This window comes from Hyperoodon ampullatus, assembly GCF_949752795.1.
Source record: "Hyperoodon ampullatus genome assembly, chromosome: 1".
Lineage (NCBI taxonomy): Eukaryota > Metazoa > Chordata > Mammalia > Artiodactyla > Ziphiidae > Hyperoodon > Hyperoodon ampullatus.
Genome location: NC_136914.1, coordinates 207,148,185 through 207,174,121, shown reverse-complemented (window position 1 = coordinate 207,174,121; position 25,937 = coordinate 207,148,185). Strand labels below are relative to the sequence as shown.

General features: G+C 41.4%; 1 protein-coding gene across 4 annotated transcripts in view; it reads left to right on the top strand.

Moving 5' to 3' along the window:
* Positions 1-319: 319 nt before the first annotated feature.
* The window catches only part of SORCS1 (sortilin related VPS10 domain containing receptor 1), a gene marked incomplete at both ends in the record, with an annotated part of 574,332 nt that continues 548,714 nt past the window's right edge, over positions 320-25,937 (top strand). For all 4 annotated transcript variants that reach the window (XM_079705434.1, XM_079705435.1, XM_079705437.1 and 1 more), the window contains one exon: positions 320-871. In XM_079705434.1, the coding sequence (XP_079561560.1) occupies positions 320-871 (552 nt within the window). The remainder of the gene's footprint in view (positions 872-25,937) is intronic.

Below are 25,937 nucleotides of genomic sequence, written 5' to 3'. Positions count from 1 at the left end.
GCTCGAAGCCCCGGCAGCGCCCGCCTTCCCTTCCGTGTTGCCTGCCCGCGCGCCAGCGCCCGCTCCGCCCGTGACTTCACTTCGGCTCCACCCCCGCGTGGCGGCGGCTCGCTCCGTCCGAATCCGCGCTCGGCACCAGCCCAGCCCGGGCAAGCGGCGGCCGCCACCTGCCCCGAACCGCCTCTGCCCGCCCCCACCGCGGCCCAACTTGGATGGAGTTGGGGTCCTGAGCTCCTGCTCCTCGTAGCCGGCCAGCGGAGAGCCCCGCGCCGCCACCTCCGGTCCGGGACCCCCCTCTCCGCTCCTCTCCGCTCCCGCAATGGGAAAAGTTGGCGCCGGCGGCGGCTCCCCAGCCGGGCTGAGCGCGCTCCTCGCCGGCGCGGGGCTCTTAGTCCTCTGTGCCCCGGGCGCCTGCGGCGGCGGCTCCTGTGGTCCCCTGCTGCACCCCAGCTCGGCCCCACGCTGGTCTCCGACCCGAGGGGGGCTTAATCACCTGGGGCCGCGAGGCAGGGCTCCTGCCACGCCCCTGCTCGGACGCCCCCTCTTTGCAGTGGCCCCCGGAGACCGAGCGCTCTCCCTGGAGCGGGCCCCGGGCACTGGGGCATCGGTGGCGATTGCTCCACGCTCTGGCCGGAGGAGACGGAGTGGAGAGGATCAAGAGAAGGCGGAACGGGGAGAGGGCACGAGAAGACGCCCCCGGGGAGTGCTAAGGGACAGAGGGCAGCAGGAGCCTGGGACTCCGGAGCGGGACCCGGACAAAGCCACTCGCTTCCGGCTGGAGGAGCTGAAACTGACCAGCACTACGTTCGCGCTGACAGGCGACTCAGCACACAACCAAGCCATGGTCCACTGGTCTGGCCACAACAGCAGCGTGAGTATAATGGGACTGAGGGCAAAGGGGTGGAAGATGGAAAGGGTTAAAGTCGGCTGTGTGATCTGATTGAGAATTTGGGGAAATGGGGTTTCTGGACTTGAAACATTGTGCAAACTAAAGTCTTCCCTGCCCGCCTCCCCAGGGATTTAATGTCACCAACTAGGAGACCACCCCTTTCCCAGCAACACCGGAGTCCTCTCCAAACCTCTAACAAAGCTTTATACAGGGCAGGCAGATCCCTGTTTTCCGTTTCTTTGGTCTCCTTTGTGTAGGATGGAGCCGAAGACCAGGCAAACAGAGCGGGTTAAAGTATTCTGAATGCAGAGGTGAAAGGGTTAAAATTCCAGGCAGTCTGGCGTTCCCTCCAGTGACTTTCCCTTTAACTTGCTAGACTTATGGATGAGAGCACGTAAGATCAAAAAAGTCTTGATTTGTGGCTTTTTAATTTTATTTTTGTGCGAAGCTCCTAACCCCCTCTTCCCAGCACGGAAGAGAAATTCAGTGGATGGTAAGGAGCCCTTAATGTATTCTGTTTCTGGGGACCAAGTGGATGCAAGTTTCAGGACGGGAACTCTCCAGCATCTTCTAACAGCACCAGCCAGTGTGTTTTGAGAGCTGGGGCTTTCCAGCCTGTGAATGAGTGGTTGTTCTCTGGCTTGATCTGTCCCAGGAAGATCAGATATGTCCCTGTGACAACAACTCCCTGTTCTCCCCCATTGCCTGACCTCCTCTAGTGAAGAGCACAAATAAAGACGTAGCTCTCCCTTTCTTAAGGGAGGAGAGGGATTGCTGGGTTTCCAGGAGGCTGTCACTGGGGAGCGTGGGTGCAAGTCCATGAGCTGTGTCCAAGATCAGGGAAGGTTTTAGATGTTTGGAAAAGCCTGCATGTCTGGAATTTGAGGGAGCTCTTTCAGTTTAAACTGCACCTGGAAACTTCAAGGAGCTGAAATAGTAAAGAAAGAGCTTTGGTGGTGATAACTGCAGGTGATTTAGAAGTATGGAAACTTCACCAGGCTGCATTGAAGCAGACAAGAAAATAAAAACCAAGGATGGGTAAACTGAAAAAAAAAAAAAAAGCAAAGTTTCAGCTTCTATCAGGTTACTGAGATTGTAGTATTTTTACTATGCACAGTCTGTGCATCCTGGTACATTTCAAAATGTTTTCAATTGTGATGTTATTGCCAGAAACCTTCCCAGGGAAGTGCCACTTTAGTGAATTGTGCTCACTGTCAGCTTTGTTAATGAAAGTTGTGAACATTTTAAAATAAGAGGCTGTCATTATGGATTCCTTGGGTACATAGATATAAATTGTATTAAGGCAAATCGTGATAAATAGTATTTTGTATCGTGTCTCTGTCCTGAGAGCCTCAGCACGGTTTTCCCTACAATTCAGCCTTCGTGACCAAGGCTATGGTTTTATATGGTTCTCCGGACTGGTTTAATCAAATAATTGAAGCTGAAATTCTTTTCATTCAAGTTCCGGAGACCCTTGCCCTCATTCCTTACCTTAACTGTCCTATCTTTCATATCATAACCACTAAAAGTAATCCCCCAATTTGAACTTGAATGTTCTTAAACTGATTAAATAACTTTCGCACTGCTTTAGATGATTAACTCAAAGCTTCTAGCTTTAAGGGGCAATTTTTTTTTTTTTTTTTTTTTTTTTTTTTTTTTTTTTTTGCGGTACGCGGGCCTCTCACTGTTGTGGCCTCTCCCGTTGCGGAGCACAGGCTCCGGATGCGCAGGCTCAGCGGCCATGGCTCACGGGCCCAGCCGCTCCGCGGCATATGGGATCCTCCCAGACCGGGGCACGAACCCGTATCCCCTGCATCGGCAGGCGGACTCTCAACCACTGCGCCACCAGGGAGGCCCTTAAGGGGCAATTTTAAACACATCAAACATATTAAATCTTGTATCAAGAAGTAAAGGACTTTGGACTCAAAATATTTCTGGCTTTTAAGCCGTAAAATATCACTCACCCATTAGACCTCTAGTTCACCTATTGAAAGATCTTGGAAAGAGCAAGAAAAGGAAAGTACATCTTTGGAAAGTTTTAAACTCCGTTTAAGAAATGGTGCCAAGCACTGCCAGCCTTTTTTTTTTTTTTTTTTTTTTTTAATGGTGCTTATAAACCCAGTCAGGCTTCTTAGGGTCAGGGCTTGAAGGGGTGACATGTAAGGAGGTTTGAGATAATGTAGGAAATAATCAAGGTGCTAAAAGTTGGAGCACTCAAATCGTGTAAACGAATGAGATTTCTATCCTATTAAGTCTCTCATTCTATAAGGACATACCCTCCATCCCTGCCCACTTACATACAAATTTTGTTGTTTTTCTTCAGTGTATATGTATAGGTAGCAGAGGAAGAGAACTAGTCTTGTATCAGTATCCTCCACAAAGTAGTCCCAGATTCATAGGAGAGAGAAAGTTTAAAACACATTTTGAAGGTAAGGGAGGCAGAAAGAAACTTTTCTAGGCAACTTTGTGATGTGAAAAGCAGAGTGGAGACCTGAGTTCTGGTTCTGCCTATTTGTGGTTTGATCTTGGCAAGCTGATTGCCTGAGTGTGGATTTCCTCATCTCTACAACAGGAGGGGAGGATGCCTGTCAGATTCATTACTGAGAATTACAGGCCAGGGTATAGTTAAGAGAGTGTTGTGACTGTAAAGCACTGTATACCTCTTTGTAACTCTCATCTCATGGCACTTCACATTCCCCCTAGAGCAAGAAATCCACCAACCTAACACTGAGGACAGCAGTGGGTGGGAGCTCTCATTTTCTTCTCATTTAGCTGCTGTCCCCCATAAATCCACCCCCAGCCCATTCAGGGCCACTGGCAGTACACACCCCCTGGACCTATCTCACCTTTAGCTAAAAGCCTTTGCTAAGTAGGGCTTCTGATGACAGTAACACCTGCATTAAAGGTGTAAATGTATGGTAATTATAGGCTGCCTATCAGACTCCTGAAGAACTCTGGATCCTTCTCTCACCTCCTTCCCTTCTCCTTCCTGCCCCCTCCGCTGGTGGACTTGTGCAGTTGTGTAAGGATATGACTGTTTTGCCTTGTCCGTGGGTGTGATGTGATTCCTCTGTACTGCAGTCTAGCTTGATGGAAAGTGTTGATGGAGTTGGTGGAACACCTGGGGGGATCTTTTGGCATGAAAAGTGCTGGGTATGAATCATTTGTCATGAGCTTGGTATCATAAGCAAGAACATATTGTTCCTACCCTACTCATCCAAGGCATGCTGTGCCCTGATCTAAATTTATAGAGTAATTCTTAGTTTGTTAAAATATATATTTGTCTATACCTATATATGATGGGGATGCGTTTATTCTTTATTTCCAAGGAGTTTCAAAGTGCTACACTCATTAATCCTTACAATATCCCTGTTAGGTAATAGACCGGTGTCAAGTGTTAATATCTTTTTCATATTTTTATGCTGGAGTCAATTTGAATATTTCAGTTCACTGTCTTGTCCCTTTCTCACTAGAAATAGTGTTACAAATTGTTAACAGAGGCTTTTACTTGACATATTTTGCTGTTATGACATCTTTAATACTGCATTTATTGTAGTGAATGATGATCTGGTTGGTTTTCATGTAATTCTTTGCCTTTTGTTATTCTGAGACTTGACATTTACCATCCACCCTTAGTGAGTAAACTGAGTCCCAGTGAGTCAGGTTTTTGAGTAGATGTCTTACATTCATAGTTTCACTTAATTTTCACAAAAATGTTATGAGTAGATATTATTATCCCCATTACATTAATGAGGAAACTGAGGCTCCAGAAGGCTAAATGACTTGCCAAGAAGATATAACAGTTCCGTGGCAAAGCAGAGACTGGCACCCTGGGTGATCTGACTTCAAAACCCCACAGAATGGCTTGTCTTAGAGACTTTAAGGTAGGACAGAAAAACTCAGACCTTTGGGGATCTGTATTTTAAATAATCCTGTTTTGGGTGGATTTCAGATGGTGGTGGAGGAAGACATAGTCTTAGCTGGAAGCTCTATCTCTTTGTAGAAAAGCAAGGACTATATAACATGTGCCTGTCACATTGCACCCTTTACCTTAAAGTAGTGATTTGGCTGTTCTTTTATCCACCCACATCTTCATCTTTACTGAGACATGGAATCTGTACCTGATGATTCATTGAGCACGAGGTAATGTGCCATCATTCAGCTTTCAGATCTGGTGTTCTTCAGGAAGAGATTCCTCTTCTAAGTTAATTACAAATATGATTTTATAAAGAGTTGCCTATGAACACTTGATTTGGCTATACATTTTGACGTAAGTTTTTTTACCTTTTTTTCCAAAGTAAACTGATGAAGGATTTTACGTTTCTCTAGCAAGCCACATAATACCTTCTCTGATCAGTGTTTTGTGCTATTAATGGGTGTTAATATGGTATGACATGGAAGGCAGTGGGTTTGGAAGCAGATTTGAGTTTGAATGTTAGCTCTCCTGCTTCCCAGCACTTTGCTTTGAGCAAGACACTTAAATCCTTTGAGTTTCTGTTTTCTCAACTAAAATATGGGGAGGGCATATCTTTTTCTGTTTTTTTTTTTTTTTTTCCCAGAAGATTTGACATCACATATACAAACCGGCTGGTATATAGTAAGTGCTCAATAAATGCTACTTCTTATTTTTGTAGAAGAAATACTTCTCTACTGGGTTTTTAAGACTCCTGGGTTATAGTCCTGGCTGTACACAAAAATTAGATATGTAGTGACAGCCTGTAAAAATTTTGTGGCCTCAATTTTATCCTCTGTAAAATGACACAAATAGGCCAGAGCATCACTGAAATCCCTTACAGGTTGAAATTCATTAAAAATTTTGTCAACCTGTAGGTATTGTGCACCTACTACATCTAAATAAAGTCCACTGGGAGTGTTCAGGATGCAGAAATGACACAATGACCTATACCCTTGACCTGTAAGTGAGCAAGCCTTCCATTTCACAAGATTCTTCCTCTTTCCATGGTTTATATGCACATCTATTAATAGGAAATTAAGGCATTTGAGACCCAAGCAGGCATTCATTTCAATGTATATTTGTAGCAAAATATAGTTCATTAGGTTTATTGTATCATATCTTCAGGATAAGGCACTTGGTATCTTTGAACAAAAAATTGCTTAATGTGAAATTGGAAAGTAAAGATCTCTTAAGATATTTTAATGGGATTTCCTAGACTCATCAGTGTTGACTCTGGGAACTATGAACACATCCTTTTAAAGAACGACCCCAGAAACTCATAAACTAGGGTAGAGAAGCTGGTGCAATTGTCTAATTTATTTAGGAGAATAATAATTGCTCACATTTAAGGTGAGACTGTCATATGGCAGCATTATGCTAAGAAGCTTACACAAATTATCATATTTACTTTTAATTCTATGAATGGGTATTGAGTCCTAATATTTGTCAGGCGTTGATAGTAGGGACATACGTGGAGTGATGCACAAAGATGAAAAGAAATGATACCTGCCCTCAGAGCTTTCAGTTTGCCGCCCAAACAATGCTCTGAAGAGGTAGCAGAAGGTAAGTGTCCTCTGAGGGTGTCACATGCTATAGGAGTTCAGAGGAGGGATGGGCAGGCATCTTCTGGCTGGGGTGGTCTCCAAACTTCATTGCAAAGCAGGTGATTCAACTGAACCTTGAAATGTAGAGAAATTTTTAATTAAAAGATGGAGATTATTACAAGGATATTTTGAGCTGAGTGGATGGTGTGAGTAAAGGTCGAGCATAGAGATGTAAAGATTCCTATCTATATCAAGGAAATTAACCTACATTAAATGTAAACTATGTTTAACTAAGGTCTTAACCTTAGAAATAGGTTTTAAAATATGATTTAAGCAAAAACATATGCACACCCATCTCCTAGTGAGCTTGGCTGTATTCCAAGCCCCAAAAGAAAATAAAAACCTCTATGGTCACTTGAAGGCATAACTGCCCTTATTTGCACATTAAATTTCAGCTGGAGTCATCATTGTTTCATTTTTACCTTGACGTTTTTCACACACAGTTTTCACAAACGGACTTTCTTTTGTTTAAGTTCTTGATTAGAAATATCAGTGGCTGGGCTGCCCGGAGGGTAGATTAATTGGGCTCCCTGACAACTTCTGTTAACTAAACGTATGTAATACGTTTGTCCTGTCTTTATGTATGTCTCAATTACTGTCCTTTGTCTCTGGCTGGAAAGGGTGGAGAATACATCTGTGTGTCCTAGAGGGGAAACTAGCCAAACAGTGTCCCTGCAGTGGCCAACAGGATGGCAGAGAAGAGGCGTGGCCAGTGTGATGTGGAGCCAGGCTCCAGGAAAGGGCAGTGGTTACTCCTGAGGAGTGCGCCTCCTTCTCCCGTGGGATGGATGGAACGATCAAATGGTTGGCAAGAAACAAAGCTGGACTCTTACTGTGCACAGTTTATAAGGAAAAAGAGAGTCTATTCTAAAATGTAGGTGGGGGAAAAAAAGGACGTGAATGCTCTGCAGGAAATCCTACATGAAATTTCACACGTGTATAAAAGATATTGTGTCTATTTCTATAGCACTCCTGAATGTCGTTATACCACTTTAGATCGGTTATAGCCCTTTTCTTTTGCAAAATGCTTCAGTTTTCAAAGATGGGAACGTTACTTGCATGACTTCAGTTTTATTTTCACCACAGTCCTAGGAGATAGGAAAGACAGATATCATCCGTGTTTCTCAGAGGGAAAGCAGGGCGTTGGTATTAAGCAGGTCCGTTAGTGGAAGGAGAGGGTCACACACGTTTTGTCATGCTGTACGACCGATTCTCGGTTTGGAGCACCGCTGGCTCTCCACAGCCAGGAGATGGGATGCAGCTGCATCCTAGCCTCACAGTTTGCCTCAAGCATATGCACCTGTGTGTCCGTAATGGTTGCCATTGAGGGATGAATTATGGAGATTGGCCATGGAGCTCCTGAGTTCTAGGCTCAGCTATTCAAGTTATTTATCCTGGGCTTCAGCGCAAGGACAAAAGTCATGTACTTGGCATTGTTTAAATCTTTAAAAAGGGACCCTAAGGAGAGGAGATGGGGCTTTTTACAGGTGAGGTCTCCGGCAATAAATAACCTATCTATCATGTATGTTCCACTGCTAATGGTCTTCGGAGATGAGATTGCTTATCACTGGGCTTATTGCAGCAGGGGGTTGTGGATTGGAGGGGGAGAGTCACCTCCTCCCCTCTTCAATTGCCCTATGCCTATGAACTCTAGTTGAAAATAATATTAAGTATGGTCTTGGTCAAGGGAAATTAGAGCTTCAACTTTGGGGAGCAGCAGTAGTCCAACTGAAGGAGTGCCTTGTTGACGCTAATGGATTTTATTTGCTCAAGGATTATAATAGAGTTCCCAGCTGTGGCCTTTTCTACTTCCTCTGACTTTTGCGTGTGGGATGGGGTAGGTGGGGGAAGGGAGCAAAGGAGAGTTTGCTGCACACTAGGGATAGCTCTCTGCAGCCAGGTGAGCTACATTGATTATAAGAGAAATCGCTCTTAATGATAATAATATAAATAGCCATCAATTTAGTGACCAGATTCCCTGGAAGTACATTCTAGGGCATCACCACGTTATTCACTTCATCCTCACACCACCCTTACAAACTAGATGTCATTGTCCTCATTCGAAAGCCGAGGAGGTCAGGGCTTAAAGATCTTGCCTGAGGTCACCGAGCTCGAAGGTGGTGGCAGAGATAGAATTTGATGTTTCCCCTTTCTGGCTCCAGAGCTTTTTCTATTTGATCATGCTGTCCCTTTGTCGGGGTTTATCTCTGAATTTCTTTAGAGAGAACTTAACAAGTCAGTGCAGAGGGGTGGTGGGAGAACTCTTAGCAGGAGCACCCCATCTCGGGGCACTCCCTTTCACAACACCCCCGTCTCAGGTCCCTGACCTGATACACTTTACGAGGTAATAAGCTGCTCTGTGATGGAGCTTGATCAAAGCCCTCACCTCCCCCCTCCACTCCTCTCCCCAAGAGTGGATCATCTGGGGTTATTAGTGTGTGTCATCTTGTTATCCTGGGGGGATGTGTAGGATGTGCCGATTGGTTTCTCCCTGCTGGCTAATGACCCTAGAATGACAGTGTGGACAACTTGTTCACTCTTTAAGGAGGTGCTAATAATGTATCAGGCAACCAACTTATCATGTTGTGCCCTGAAGCCAAAGGATTGATGCCTCTAGTGGTCTTCCCCTAATCAGAGTTGCAGGGGCTATTGAGACACAAAACTGTGGGCCATGGATCCAGGGCCTATGGAGGAAGTTTAAAAGTAAAAGGTCTTTCCGTATCTCAACACTTCCCAAAATGCACTCTTGATTAGAATCATTAAAGGGGAGAAAAAGCTATTTTAGGCATGGTTGTGACCCTGCTTAGAAACCTATCTACAGCACTGTTTACGCTGCCTTGCATTTTGCTGAGTTGGTGGAGGAATTCTTAACTGAGCAGGCGTGGGCTCTCTCCTTGGGCACTTAGGGCAGCGTGTCCCAGAGTTTGTCATCATGGAGCCTGCTTTTGAATCTGCTGAGGGGGAGTGGGAATCTTTATGTTTTTCACACTCCCTTAGGAACACTAAGGGTTGAAAATAATTTTCCTAAAATTTATGTGTGAGTTTTGGGGTCCCTGAACCCCTTCCATTGTCTGCACAATCTTATGTCAATATGCTTTACTTTTCTCCGAGGAGAGCTGAAGCCCAAAGCTTTTATCAGCTTCTCAATGAAAATTATGACCCCAATGGTGAGGACCCAGTAGAAGGTTCTCTAAGAGAAGGAGAGATGATTACATGGCACAGCACTGGTGCCCCAGGCAGAGGAAGATGGTACCTTTCTGCAAGATGGTGCTATTTCTACACTGAAAATATTCTATGCAGTTATCTTTCCTGGATGCCCATATGACCATGGGCAAAACAAGTGGCCAAAAGAGTACATTATTTTAAATATAACATAATGTTTAGTGATTGGTTTGAATTCCCACTCCTAGATATGCTAACTTGGGCAATAAGCTTTGTAATTCTGTACCTTAGTTTCCTCATCTGTTTAATGGAAATAATAGTGGTGTACTTTCTATATGGTTTCTTGATGGTTGAAAGAGACAACAGATATAAAAATGCTGAAAGTGGCATCTGCCATACAGTAAGCAATCAATAAATGTTAGTTATTATTATTATTATTATCATCATTACTGTGTTAGTACTAGTACTAATAATGCTCGAGTATGATGTACTAAAAGATGTTTGTAATGTGTTGCTCATTGCTTCTGTTTCTGTATTTATGTTTTTTCATTCCAGTTCCATTTTCTTATAAGGAGGCCAAGACTCTCTTCTGCTCTTTTTTTTGGCATGCCTTTCAGCATCTCTAGCTATTGGCACATGATGGTTGTAATAGGGTTCTGGACCCAATTTCCAATGTGTGGGTTGGGGGCCAGTAGGTTCCACACCGACAATCAATTCTCTGACACCAGCTGGGTGTCCAACAATTTAACTCAATCCTGACACTGTCTACACAGAGGTCACATCAGATTTCACAGGTTAAGGACTCAGTCCCACAAGACTGTCCCCCCCCAATCTCCCACTTCCAAGGCCAGCCCCAAGTCCAGGTTATCACCTGTGCTTCTGGGTGACAGGCTATAGATTGGAAGGTTCAACGACTCCCTTCTTGGGTTTGATTAATTGGCTAGAGTGGCTGGCTCACAGAACTCAGAGAAACGTTTCACCTACTAGATTACCAGTTTATTATTAAGGATGTAACTCAGGGACAGCAGATGGAAGACATGCCTAGGGCAAGGTGTGGAGAAAGAACGTGGAGCCTCCCTTTGCTCTCTGAGTGCACCATTCTTCCTGAATCTCCACCTGTTCACCAACCTGGAAGCTCTTGGAACCCTGTCTTTTTGGGTTTTTATGGAGGTTTCATTACATCAGCACAGTTGATTAAATCATTGGCCATTGGCCGTTGATTCAAACTCCAGCCCCTATCCCCTCCCCAGAGGTCAAGGGGGCTGGACTGAAAGTTTCAACCTCTGATCACATGGTTGTTTTTTTGGCAACCGGCCCACATCCTTAACTGTGGTCCGAAGTCACGTCCTTAAACTCTCATCACAGGAAAACCCAGGGGTTTGAGGGGCTCTGTGCCAGAAATGGGCACTAAGACAAAATGTATATTTCTTATTATAAATCACAATATCACAACTAGCTTACTAAATATTTTGCTATTTTATTTGCTGTATCCTTGGGAAAAACTGGCTTTCATATAAAACAAATGACCCATGACCTTCCATATGAGTGTTGTAGAATATTCAGCCATTAAAAGATTGCTTATGTGTTTATATATATATAAATTATATTTATAAATTATTTACATTTATAAATATAAATTTATTTATTTATTTTGGGAAAGCTTCCACAAAATACCAGAAAGAGGCAATAAAATAATACATAAATAATAAAATATAAAATAGTACAGATGTAAGCCCCACAAAGTAAGGGTTTCCTTTTTTTTTTTTTAACTGGGTTGTTGCCTTGTATATCCCAAGTCCCTAGACGTAGAAGTGGCTCAACATACATATATATATTTTTTTGGAATTTTTGAATTTTATTTAATTTATTTTTTTATACAGCAGGTTCTTATTAGTTATCCATTTTCTATATATTAGTGTCTACATGTCAATCCCAATCTCCCAGTTCATCCCCCCCGCCCCACAGCCCCCCCCCCAAATATCCCCCCTTGGTGTCCATACGTTTGTTCTCTACATCTGTGTCTCAATTTCTGCCCTGCAAACTGGTTCATCTGTACCATTTTTCTAGGTTCCACATATGCATTAATATACGATATTTGTTTTTCTCTTTCTGACTTACTTCACTCTGTATGACAGTGTCTAGATCCATCCGCATCTCTACAAATGACCCAATTTCGTTCCTTTTTATGGCTGAGTAATATTCCATTGTATATATGTACCACATCTTCTTTATCCATTCGTCTGTAGATGGGCATTTAGGTTGCTTCCATGACCTGGCTATTGTAAATAGTGCTGCAATGAACATTGGGGTGCATGTGTCTTTTAGAATTATGGTTTTCTCTGGGTACATGCCCAGTAGTGGGATTGCTGGGTCATATGGTAATTCTACTTTTAGTTTTTTAAGGAACCTCCATACTCCTCTCCATAGTGGCTGTATCAATTTACATTCCCACCAACAGTGCAAGAGGGTTCCCTTTCTTCCACACCCTCTCCAGCATTTGTTGTTTGTAGATTTTCTGATGATGCCCATTCTAACTGGTGTGAGGTGATACCTCATTGTAGTTTTGATTTGCATTTCTGTAATGTTTAGTGATGTTGAGCAGCTTTTCATGGGCTTCTTGGCCATCTGTATGTCTTCTTTGGAGAAATGTCTATTTAGGTCTTCTGCCCATTTTTGGATTGGGTTGTTTGCTTTTTTAATATTGAGTTGCATGAGCTGTTTATATATTTTGGAGATTAATCCTTTGCCTGTTGATTCGTTTGCAAATATTTTCTCCCATTCTGAGGGTTGTCTTTTCATCTTACTTGTAGTTTCCTTTGCTTTGCAAAAGCTTTTAAGTTTCATTAGGTCCCATTTGTTTATTTTTGTTTTTATTCCCATTACTCTAGCAGTCCCTCAAGACTGCTTTGGCTATTTGGGGTCTTTGTGTCTCCATACAAATTGTAAGATTTTTTGTTCTACTTCTGTAAAAAATGTCACTGGTAATTTGATAGGGATTGCATTGAATCTGTAGATTGCTTTGGGTAGTATAGTCATTTTCACAATATTGATTCTTCCAATCCAAGCACACAGTATATACCTCTCCATCTGTTTTTGTCATCTTTAATTTCTTTCATCAGTGTCTTATAGTTTTCTGAGTACAGGTCTTTTACCTCCTTAGGTAGGTTTATTCCTGGTATTTTATTCTTTTTGTTGCAATGGTGAATGGGATTGTTTCCTTAATTTCTCTTTCTGATCTTTCATTGTTAGTGTATAGGAAAGCAAGAGATTTCTGTGCATTAATTTTGTATCCTGCAACTTTACCAAATTTGTTGATTAGCTCTAGTAGTTTTCTGGTAGCATCTTTAGGATTCTCTATGTATAGTGTCATGTCATCTGCAAACAGTGACAGTTTTACTTCTTCTTTTCCAATTTGTATTCCTTTTATTTCTTTTTCTTCTTTGGTTGCCCTGGCTAGGACTTACAAAACTCTGTGGAATAATAGTGGTGAGAGTGGATATCCTTGTCTTATTCCTGATCTTAGAGGAAATGCTTTCAGTTTCTCACGATTGAGAATGATGTTTGCTGTGGGTTTGTCATAAATGGACTTTATTATGTTGAGGTAGTTTCCCTCTATGTCCACTTTCTGGAGAGTTTTTATCATAAATGGGTGTTGAATTTTATTGAAAGCTTATGTCTGCATCTATTGAGATGATCACATAGATTTTATTCTTCAATTTGTTAATATGGTGTATCACATTGATTGATTTGCATATATTGAAGAATCCTTGAATCCCTGAGATAAATCGCACTTCATCAAGGTGTATGATCCTTTTACTGTGTTGTTGGATTCTGTTTGCTAGTATTTTGTTGAGGATTTTTCGCATCTATATTCATCAGTGTTATTGGTCTGTAATTTTCTTTTTTTGTAGTATCTTTGTCTGGGTTTGGTATCAGGGTGATGGTGGCCTCATAGAATGAGTTTGGGAGTGTTCCTTCCTCTGCAATTTTTTGGAAGAGTTTCAGGAAGATGGGTGTTAGCTCTTCTCTAAATGTTTGATAGAATTCACCTGTGAAGCCATTTGGTCCTGGACTTTTGTTCGTAGGAAGATTTTTAATCACAGTTTAAATTTCATTAGTTGTGATTGGCATGTTCATATTTTCTATTTCTTCCTGGTTCAGTCTTGGAAGGTTATACCTTTCTAAGAATTAGTCCATTTATTCCAGGCTGTCCATTTTATTGGCATAGAGTTGCTTGTAGTATTCTCTTATGATGCTTTGTATTTCTGTTGTGTCCGTTGTAACTTCTCCTTTTTCATTTCTAATTTTATTGATTTGAGTCCTCTCCCTCTTTTTCTTGATGAGTCTGGCTAAAGGTTTATCAATTTTGTTTATCTTCTCAAAGAACCAGCTTTTAGTTTTATAGACCTTTACTATCATTTTCTTTGTTTCTATTTCATTTATTTCTGCTCTGATCTTTATGATTTCTTTCCTTCTACTAACTTTGGGTTTTGTTTGTTCTTTTTTCTAAGTTCCTTTAGGTGTACGGTTAGATTGTTTATTTGAGATTTTTCTTGTTTCTTGAGGTAGGGTTGTATTGCTATAAACTTCCCTCTTAGAACTGCTTTTGTTGCATCCCATAGGTTTTGGATCATCGGGTTTTCGTTGTCATTTTTCTCTAGTATTTTTTGATTTCCCCTTTGATTTCTTCAGTGATCTCTTGGTTATTTAGTAGCTTATTGTTTAGCCTCCATGTGTTTGTGTTTGAGAAGAAAGTGTAATCTGCTGTTTTTGGATGGATAATGTTCTATAAATATCAATTAAATCTCTCTGGCCTATTGTGTCATTTAAAGCTTCTGTTTCCTTATTAATTTTCTGTCTGGATGATCTGTCCATTGGTGTAAGTGAGGTGTTAAAGTCCCCCACTATTATTGTTTTACTGTTGATTTCCTCTCTTATAGCTATTAGCAGTTGCCTTTTGTATTGAGGTGCTCCTATGTTGGATGCATATCTATTTAGAATTGTTATATCTTCTTCTTGGATTGATCCCTTGATCATTATGTAGTGTCCTTCCTTGTCTCTTGTAACGTTCTTTATTTTAAAGTCTATTTTATCTGATATGAGTATTGCTACTCCAGCTTTCTTTTGATTTTCATTTGCATGGAATATCTTTTTCCATCCCCTCACTTTCAGTCTGTATGTGTCCCTAGGTCTGAAGTGGGTCTCGTTTAGACAGCATATATATATGGGTCTTGTTTTCATATCCATTCAGCGAACCTGTGTCTTTTGGTTGGAGCATTTAATCCATTCACACTTAAGGTAATTATTGATATGTATGTTCCTATTACCACTTTCTTAATTGTTATGGGTTTGTTTTTGTAGGTCCTTTTCTTCTCTTGTGTTTCCCACTTAGAGAAGTTCCTGTAGCATTTGTTGTAGAGCTGGTTTGGTGGTGCTGAATTCTCTTAGCTTTTGCTTGTCTGTAAAGCTTTTGATTTCTCTGTCAAATTTGAATGAGATCCTTGCCGGATAGAGTAACCTTGGTTGTAGGTTCTTCCCTTTCATCACTTTAAATATATCGTGCCACTTCCTCTGGCTTGTAGAGTTTCTGTTGAGAAATCAGCTGTTAACCTTATGGGAGTTCCCTTGTATGTTATTTGTCGTTTTTCCCTTGTTGCTTTTAATAATTTTTCTTTGTCTTTAATTTTTGTCAATTTGATTACTATGTGTCTCAGCGTGTTTCTCTTTGGGTTTATCCTGCCTGAGCTTGGGTTTATCCTGCCTGTGCTTCCTGGACTTGGGTGGCTATTTCCTTTCCCATGTTAGGGAAGTTTTTGACTATAATCTCTTCAAATATTTTCTCGGGTCCTTTCTCTCTTTCTTCTCCTTTTGGGACCCCTATAATGCGAACGTTGTTGAGTTTACTGTTGTCCCAGAAGTCTCTTAGGCTGTCTTCATTTCTTTTCATTCTTTTTTCTTTATTTTGTTCTGTGGCAGTGAATTCCACCATTCTGTCTTCCAGGTCACTTATCCGTGCCTCAGTAATTCTGATATTGATTCCTTCTAGGGTTGTTGTTTTTTTTGTTTTTTTTTTTTGCGGTACACGGGCCTCTCACTGTCGTGGCCTCTCCCGCTGCGGAGCTCAGGCTCCAGACGTACAGGCTCAGCAGCCATGGCTCACGGGCCCAGCTGCTCCGTGGCATGTGGGATCTTCCTGGACTGGGGCACGAACCCGTGTCCCCTGCATCGGCAGGTGGACTCTCAGCCACTGCGCCACCAGGGAAGCACCTTCTAGTGTATTTTTCATTTCAGTTATTGTATTGTTCAACTCTGTTTGTTTGTTCTTCTAGGTCTTTGTTAAACATTTCTTGCATCTTCTTGATGTTTGCCTCCATTCTTTTCCCTAGGTGCTGGATCATCTTCACTATCATTTTTTTGAATTCTTTTTCAGAAGGTTGCCTATCTCTACTTCATGTAGTTGTTATTCTGTGGTTTAATCTTGTTCCTTCATCTGGTAGAAAGTCCTCTGCCTTTTCATTTTGTTTGTCTTTCTGTGAATGTGGCTCTCCTTCCACAGGCTGCAGAATTGTAGTCTTTCTTGCTTCTGCTGTCTGCCCTCTAGTGGATGAAGCTATCTAAGAGGCTTGTGCAAGCTTATTGATGGGAAGGACTGGTGGTGGGTAGAGCTGGGTGTTGCTCTGGTGGGCAGAGCTCAGTAAAACTTTAATCTGCTTGACTGCTGATGGGTGGGGCTGAGTTCCCTCCCTGTTGGTTGTTTGGCCTGAGGTGACCCAACACTGGAGCCTACCCGGCTCTTTGGTGGGGCTAATGGCAGACTCTGGGAGGGCTCACACCATGGAGTACTTCCCAGAACTTTTGCTGCCAGTGACCTTGTCCCCCCGGTGAGCCACAGCCAACTCCCACCTCTGCAGGAGACCCTCCAACACTAGCAGGTAGGTCTGGTTCAGTTTCCTATGGCATCACTTTTCCTTCCCCTGGATCCCGATGCGCACACTACTTTGTGTGTGCCCTCCAAGTGTAGAGTCTCTGTTTCCCCTAGTCCTGTCAAAGTCTTGCAATCAAATCCCTCTAGCCTTCGAAGTCTGATTCTCTAGGAATTCCTCCTCCCATTGCCAGAACCCCAGGTTGGAAAGCCTGACATGGGGCTCAGAACCTTCACTCCAATGGGTGGACTTCTGTGGTGTAAGTTTTCTCCAGTCTGTGAGTCACCCGCCCAGCAGTTATGGGATTTGATTTTATTGTGATTGCGCCCCTCCTACCATCTCATTGTGGCTTCTCCTTTGTCTTTGGATGTGGGTATCTTTTTTGGTGAGTTCCAGTGTCTTCCAGTTAGTTCAGCAGTTAGTTGTGATTCCAGTGCTCTCGCAAGAGGGAGTCTAAATGGCTTCTTAAGTTTACTTCTACCTTTGAAATTCTCTCAGTTTGTCCATAGTTTTGGTTGTGTTGTTTTTCCATAAATGTGCATTGCTTGATTTATTTTTAAAAGTTATTTGAGAAGTGGGGGGAAAAAAAAGAAACAAACAAAACAGGAGAGAGTAAGCAAGTTTGTGAACTTGCCCACATTAGAATTGCATTCCAGACAACTGAACTTGACAGAGAGCCCAAGTTCAAGTTTCCTGACTTGCTTTCAGTCCCTATTATTGGGAAGGAGCCGGTGCCCAGGGCTTTTGTGAAGCGGCAAGATCACTCTGCATCTCTCTTCCTTCTCTTTTTGTGGTGTGCAGCAGCAGGGGCTTCCAGGCCTTTTGTTTATTGTCCTCTTTGTTGATGAGAGAGAGAGAGAGAGAGAGAGAGAGAGAGAGAGAGATCTGGAGGTAATTTCACCCACCTGACTACACCTGCTGAAAACTCTAGTAGCTTCCAGTCCCCAATAAAGAAGCATGCATTTTAATTTAAATCTCAGTCTCTTTCTTGATCTTGGACTCCATCTCTCCATCATATATGTGTATTTAAGTGCATACATCATAGATGTTGGCATCCCAGGCATCTCTGTACATTCAGAGCAACTTAACGCACTGATGTCTTTAAGTATCTGCTCTTAAAAGTGAAATACTAGATTTTGTTATATGACCACAGTGAGGATGTTTACTGACTGTGGGAGCTGAATGGAAGATGATCTCCAGAATGAGGAGAGAGATAAAGAAACCAAGAGGAAGAGACTGAGAGACAATGGAAGCCAAGAGATGGAAAAAGAGAAGGAATAAGGGGAGAGGAAGAGACTGAGAGACAATGGAAGCCAAGAGATGGAAAAAGAGAAGGAATAAGGGGAGAGGAAGAGAGAGAGTGTAGGATCATGACAGAGGCAGAGAGAGACAGAGAGCAATTCAGAGACAGGAGAAGTGGACTAAGAAAGAGGAGGATAAAGAGAAGATGAGGGGCAATGAGCCAGTGATACTGTGGACTGGGAAGGGCAGATAGAGAGACAAAGACAGCCTTGTAACAAACACGTGGAGACAGAGTAAGTCACAGAAAGAGAGTTAGAGATGAAAACAAGAAAGGAAAAGTGTCAGTGAGTAGAGAGAACTTGTTATCAATTCATAAAATGTGCAGAGTAGAATACATTTCTACTTAGTCTGACCGTATTCTTTCCACTGTAGCGACAGCACATCTCTGGCCTTTGGCTCTGGGGGGTTTCGAACCCAGCCAGTCTTGTGGCTAGCATCAGCCAGCCTTGCATGTGGGACAGCTCTGAGAGCCATATATGTTGGTGAGCTGGGTGTAGGGTGGAAGGGGTGCATGCAGTATTTATGCATTTTAAAGAATCCCTTAAATCCCTTTGGGAAATAGGATTGATGGTCTGGAAGGTGGAAAGGCAACTTTTAACATTTCCTTTTATACTAGTCCATGCTATTTTGAATTTTTAATGGGAATGCATTTCTTTAATAATAAAAACCCTAAAACATGTTTTAAGTGACTGTTGTGTCAGCACAATGCTGAGTGCTGGGAATACAAAGATAAATAAGACCTGATCTTTACCCTTGATGGTGCATATTCTGGTGGAAATAGATAGACACATAAACAGATAAATAGCAATTTAGTGTGATAAACACATAATAGCTGTAATAGAGTTTTGTGCAAAGTGCTATGGGAGCAAAGATGAGTGGGGGACAACTAATTTTTTTTTTTTTTTCTGAGAGTGGGAGGCAAGGCTTTAAAGGGAACTGACATTTAAGACAGGTCTTTATACAAGGTTAGGAGTTTTGCAGACAGGATAGGGTTGGGCAGGAGGAAAGGCCACTCCTGCCCATTTTAAACTCCCCAGATCTTGGGTCAACAAGCTGTGACTGAAATGGTACTTTCTTTCTTCATCATCTCAGTGTCCAAGATATTTGGAATCAAGGCTCATAGTGTGTTTAAATATCAGATTAGACTCCCCAGTTTAAAATGTCCTGTTAAGTACTTGGCCTCAAACTGGCCAAAAAATATGATTTTTCCAAAGGGAAAAGTTGTTCCCTTGAATCTTTACACACCCATGTGTGCTTGCACATGCATGCACCCAGATGCACAAACAATTTAAAAATATTTCTGTCTTCTCTATTCACAGGAGAATTTGGTTAACTAAGTAATCATGGGATTTTTGTTGGCCATTCTGTATGTTTTAAAGAGTTAAAAGTGGGTGTTTATATCATTTTCTTGATCATGCTTTGCTAGTCAATATGGGAAACTGGGTGCATTAGGATGAGTTGGATTGTCACCACTAAGGATTGGAGTATGATTATTCAAGGCAGTAAGAGAATGCACTAGAGTATTCCACATCAGTGTTACCCAGACTTAAGTGGTTATGCCTTGCACATAGAAGACAAAGCATACATAAAGTAAATACATAGAAAATTACCAAAGAATAAATTTGGCTTTTAACTGGTTGTCCCCTTTACCTCCTTCTTGTCTACAAAGAAGAAAAAAGATAAAGAAAAAAGAACAGAAGAGGGTAGCTGGTGAGGAAAGGCATGGCCAGAGTTAGGGGGAGCATGTGCTCTTAGAACCCACTCACCAGCTCATGAGTGGGTGAAAAGACACTTCCCTGGCCTTTGAGTTCCGCCCTTTCCATCCTCATAACTTTCAAGCAGACTGTGGCTTGAGATGATGTTACAATGTCCAGATCTGCCTTTGAGGTATCCTGATTTAGGAATTTTTGCCTAGCATTTTGTGCTACTTTAGTAGATTAAATGACTCAGGAATTTTATCATTTTGAGACAGAAATGACTTGGGAATGACTTTTTCAGCTGTTAACAAATATGTCCTTAGATATATAAATGACTATCCCCAAAGAGTAGGATGAGGTCTGCTATGATCTATATGTTTGTGTCCTTCCCACAAGCCATATGTTGAAATCTAACCCCCAACTTGATGGTATTAGGAGGTAAGGCTTTCAGGAGGTAATTAGGTCATGAGGATGGAGCCCTTATGAATGAGATTAGTGCCCTTGTAAAAGTGACCTATGGAACTCCCTTGTCCTTTTTACCATGTAAGAACATGGCAAGAAGACACCATCTATGAACCAGGAAGTGGGCCCTCACCAGATACTGGATCTTGTGACATCTTGATCTTAGGCTTCCTAGGCTACAGAACTGTGAGAAATAAATGTCTGTTGTTCATAAACCACCTAGTCTATGGTATCTTCTTATAGCAGCCCAAATTGACTAGCTCCCTTTCAGTCACCTAAGTTGGTTTAATTTCCTATACAAGACTCTCCCTGATATTCATTTAACTTAAAGTCTTAGAGAAAGGAGAAGGAAAAAATTATATTTGCCTTAAAGCTCACCAACTTTAGAAGTACCTGAGTACCTCATATCAACCTAAATGTAGGTCTTGAAAATATTTGTGAAGAAGTAACAATGACATTTCCCATTAGAGGCATAGAAATTAACTTCTCTTTCTTTTGCAGGTGGGATTTGAGGTAGTTTAAGGCAAGGGTTGGCAAACTACAGCCCATGGGCCAAATCTGTCCTACCACTGTTTTTCTATGACCCACAAGCTATGAATGTCATATATATATATATATATATATATATAAAGACATCTTTATTAGAGTATAATTGTTTTACATTGTTGTGTTAGTTTCTGCTATATAACAAAGTGAATCAGCTATACGTGTACTTATATCCCCATATCCCCTCCCTCTTGCTTCTCTCTCCCACCCTCCCTATCCCACTCCTCTAGGTGATCACAAAGCACTGAGCTGATCTCCCTGTGCTATGTGGCTACTTCCCACTAGGTATCTGTTCTACATTTGGTAGTGAATATATGTCAGTGCCACTCTCTCACTTCATCCCAGCTTACCCTTCCCCCTCCCCGTGTCCTCAAGTCCATTCTCTACGTCTGCATCTTTATTCCTGTCCTGCCCCTCAGTTCTTCATGACCATTTTTTTTTTAAGATTCCATATATATGTGTTAGCGTATGGAATTTGCTTCTCCATTTCTGACTTACTTCACTCTGTATGACAGATTCTAGGTCCATCCACCTCACTACAGATAACTCAATTTCATTTCTTTTTATGGCTGAGTAATATTCCATTGTATATATGTGCCACATCTTCTTTATCCATTCATCTGTCGATGGACACTTAGGTTGCTTCCATGTCCTGGCTATTGTAAATAGTGCTGCAATGAACATTGGGGTGCATGTGTCTTTTAGAATTATGGTTTTCTCAGAGTATATGCCCAGCAGTGGGATTGCTGGGTCATATGGTAGTTCTATTTTTAGTTATTTAAGGAACCTCCATACTGTTCTCTATAGTGGCTGTATCAATTTACATTCCCACCAACAGTGTATGAGGGTTCCCTTTTCTCCACACCCTCTCCAGCATTTATTGTTTATAGATTTTTTGATGATGGCCATTCTGACTGGTATGAGGTGATTCCTCATTGTAGTTTTGATTTGCATTTCTCTAATGATTAGTGATGTTGAGCATCTATTCATGTGTTTGTTGGCAATCTGTATGTCTTCTTTGGAGAAATGTCTGTTTAGGTCTTCTGCCCATTTTTGGATTGGGTTGTTTGTTTTTTTGATATTGAGCTGCATGAGCTGCTTGTATATTTTGGAGATTAAGCCTGTGTCAGTTGGTTCATTTGCACATATTTTCTCCCATTCTGTCTTTTCTCTCATTGTTGTCTTTTCATTGTGTTTACGGTTTCCTTTGCTCTGCAAAAGCTTTTAAGTTTCATTAGGTCCCATTTGTTTATTTTTGTTTTTATTTCCATTTCTCTAGGAGGTGCGTCAAAAAGGATCTTGCTGTGATTTATGTCATAGAGTGTTCTGCTTATGTTTTCCTCTATGAGTTCGATAGTGTCTGGCCTTACATTTAGGTCTTTAATCCATTTTGAGTTTATTTTTGTGTGTGGTGTTAGGGAGTGTTCTAATCTCATACTTTTACATGTACCTGTCCAGTTTTTCCAGAACCACTTATTGAAGAGGCTGTCTTTTCTCCATTGTATATTCTTGCCTTCTTTATCAAAGGTAAGGTGACCATATGTGCGTGGGTTTATCTCTGGGCTTTCTATCCTGTTCCACTGATCTATATTTCTGTTTTTGTGCCAGCACCATACTGTCTTGATTACTGTAGCTTTGTAGTATAGTCTGAAGTCAGGGAGCCTGATTCCTTCAGCTCCGTGTTTCTTTCTCAAGATTGCTTTGGCTATTTGGGGTCTTTTGTGTTTCCATACAAATTGTGAAATTTTTTGTCCTAGTTCTGTGAAAACTGCCATTGGTAGTTTGATAAGGATTTCACTGAATCTGTAGATCACTGGGTAGTATAGTCATTTTCACAATGTTGATTCTTCCAATCTAAGAACATGGTATATCTCTCCATCTGTTTGTATCGTCTTTAATTTCTTTCATCAGTGTCTTATAGTTCTCTGCATACAGGTCTTTAATGACTTAGAAAAATAAAAAGAAGAATGATGTATTGTGATACCCTCAAATTTTTTGATGTAATTTTTTTTTTGGAACACGGTCATTTATTGTCTACGGCTACTTTTGCTCAAAACTGATAAAGTTGAGTAGTTGTGACAGAGACTGTGTAGCTCATAAAATGTCAAATATTTATCCTCTGATCCTTTAGGGGAAAAGTTTGCAGACTCCTGATTTGGGGGATTGGAGAGAATGCAAGCAGTGAGGCACAATGAAGATACTGCAGTTGTCATCTGCATGCTAACTTGAGGGTGGTCTTTTGACCTTGGTTTTCTTCAAAGGCATACATATTCATATCCATTGCAAATTCCCATCTTGACGTGGACCTTTCATTCTCTCTTCCCTGTCCCTTTGCTCATACTACTTCTTGCCCAGTTAAATCTATTTCGTGTTTTAAGTCCTCGCTTGGGTATTACCTCCTTTCTGAGGATTTATCCATTACTTCCAAAAAGAAGAGATACCTGATTCTTATGAACAGAGATCTTATGTGCCAGGTCACTGTCTTTATGCCCTGTTCAAGCAGTAAGCATCATCTGGTTTGTATTCCAATTAATGGTGAGCTCCTTGAGGGCAAGACTCCATTTCATTCATTTTTATATACCAATATTTGACACACAGGAGGTACTTAATAAGAATACTTTAAAAGATCAGAGCGCTAAAGCAATTTAGGATTGTTTTATTGGCCTTTTTTTGGTCTGGAAGATACATGGTCAGCATATAGACACCATGATGATGGTCTGCCTGGATATTTTTCACTGTCCTGATTCATGAAGTATAAACTATATGGATTACCTCATTCAAATAATTCTAGTAAAAAGACCTCAAAGGAGAGAGACTGAGATTGAGATAGAGATAGATAGAGATAGATAGATAGATAGAGAGAGAGGTGTAGAGTCATAGCTTTCTCATAGCAGGAGGGGTAGGGATACTTCATAATGAAGTCTGATGATCCAGCTTCAAAAATGAGCTGGTGACAATAGCCAGGACATGGAAGCAACCTAAGTGTCCATCATCGGATGAATGGATAAAGAAGATGTGGCACATATATACATTGGAATATTACTCAGCCATACAAAGAAACGAAATTGAGATATTTGTAGTGAGGTGGATGGACCTAGAATCTGTCATGCAGAGTGAAGTAAGTCAGAAAGAGAAAAACAAATACCCTATGCTAACACATATATATGGAATCTAAGAAAAAAAAAAGTCATGAAGAACCTAGGGGTAAGACGGGAATAAAGATACAGACCTACTAGAGAATGGACTTGAGGATATGGGGAGGGGGAAGGGTAAGCTGGAAAGAAGTGAGAGAGTGGCATGGACATATATACACTACCAAACATAAAATAGATAGCTAGTGGGAAGCAGCCGCATAGCACAGGGAGATCAGCTCGGTGGTTTGTGACCACCTAGAGGGGTGGGATAGGGAGGGTGAGAGGGACGGAGGTGCAAGAGGGAAGAGATATGGGAACATATGTATATGTATAACTGATTCACTTTTTTATAAAGCTGAAACTAACACACCATTGTAAAGCAATTATACTCCAATAAAGATGTTAAAAAAAAAAAAATGAGCTGGTGGCTGGTAGGGGCTTGCATTGCCTCAGGCCTGAGGGAGAAAACACCTTCATGCTCCTCATTTAAGGAGCTGCATTGAGAACCAGCCCCCACTATACGAAAGTCTCAGCAGGGCCAGAACATTTAAGAAAAGATGAGGGGCTATTGCATTGTGAGAAATAAAATTGCATTTGTGGTAATGGACTGAACGAGAGCACCGTGACAATGAGAAAATAATTATGGGTTTAATCTGCATGTTCTTTTAGGCACATTTACCTGAAAGGGCAGTTGAGAGTTGCTTTCTTTTCCAAGTGAGTTTGGACATAGTAGGATTTCCATTAAAGGTGGGTAAGGACTGCTATTTATCGAAGGCTCAGGCGATAGTCAATATGATTATAACCAATACTTGCGGGTGTTTGCAATGTGCCAGGCACTATTCCTGGTAATACATGTATTAGCAACAATAGGAAGTAGATATTGCCATTATCCCCATTTTAGAAATAAAGGAACTGAAAAATGGGAGCTTAACTACCTCACCCAACATCACAGGGATAGCAGGATGTAGAATTGGGATTTAAATCCAGACAGTTGTGATCTAAAAAAAATCTCAGCTCGGTATTCCCTGGTGGCGCAGTGGTTGAGAGTCCACCTGCCGATGCAGGGGACACGGATTCGTGTCCCGGTCCAGGATGATCCCACATGCCGCGGAGCGGCTGGGCCCGTGAGCCATGGCCGCTGAGCCTGCGCGTCCGGAGCCTGTGCTCCACAACGGGAGAGGTCACAACAGTGAGAGGCCCGCGTACCGCAAAAAAAAAAAAAAAACAAAAAAAAACTCAGCTCTTGGACATTATATTCTACTGCATTTAGAACACTATGGCATTTCATCTTCAATTAGCTTCAAGTTTCTCATGTATACAATCATTAGTTATTGAGTGCCTAATACCTGTCAAGCATGCCAGGCACTGGGAGTTTATTCATGATCAAACCCAGTAACAGTCCATGAACTTAGAGCTTGGTGGTCCATCCACTGACTCTCTATACAGTTTGAAAGGTTATGACCCAGGAGTCCTTTTGAGAAGTAGACTTTTCAGAACTCCCAAAGCTTACTCATTCCTTAGGGGTTAATTGAAAAAATGGGAAGGAAACATTTTTCTAAATAAGATGAACATCGTTAGGCAACAGGTAGCATGCTGGTTGTCATGGTTAAAGTAATGCAATAATGTATTCACATAAATCTATATCTAAAGACATATAAACACTTAGGGCTCTCTTTATCATGGACATTGGCAAATTAGTATTCGTGCATGTGTGTGTGTGTGTGTGTGTGTGAGTGAAGGATGTTTAAATATGCACACACATCTCTGCTTCTGCCTCTATATCTATATCATCAGGCTTATGATACTTATACCTATAGCTGGATAATCTCTTTCAATGCCTCTGCTGTGTTTTCAAATTTTGAGGCAGATTCTATTCAATAAGTATATAATGAAACTATGGGACTGTTATTCTATGAAAACCAAAAGTTTGCCCTAGTCGTATGATTAAGCAAACATTTTATGGGTAGATTAAAAAAAAATAGAGCTCAAGTGAAGTTATTTAGCAAATAATTTGGGGTCCTTTCTTCTTGCTATAGTTTCTTCTCTCACTTGGAAAATACCCCTTTCTATTTAAGAAGGAGCCCTTGGTTTATTTCTTCAAATCAATGATTGTTTAAGCTAGATTGTGTTGTGTGCAACCTGCTGTTTCAACCTTACAGCTAAGTTGCCTTAATTCAATCAGAATAAATTTGAATGGTCTGACCTTGATTTATTATGTTATTATTAACTATAGCCAAGTTGTTCATGTTTTTAATGGACTTTC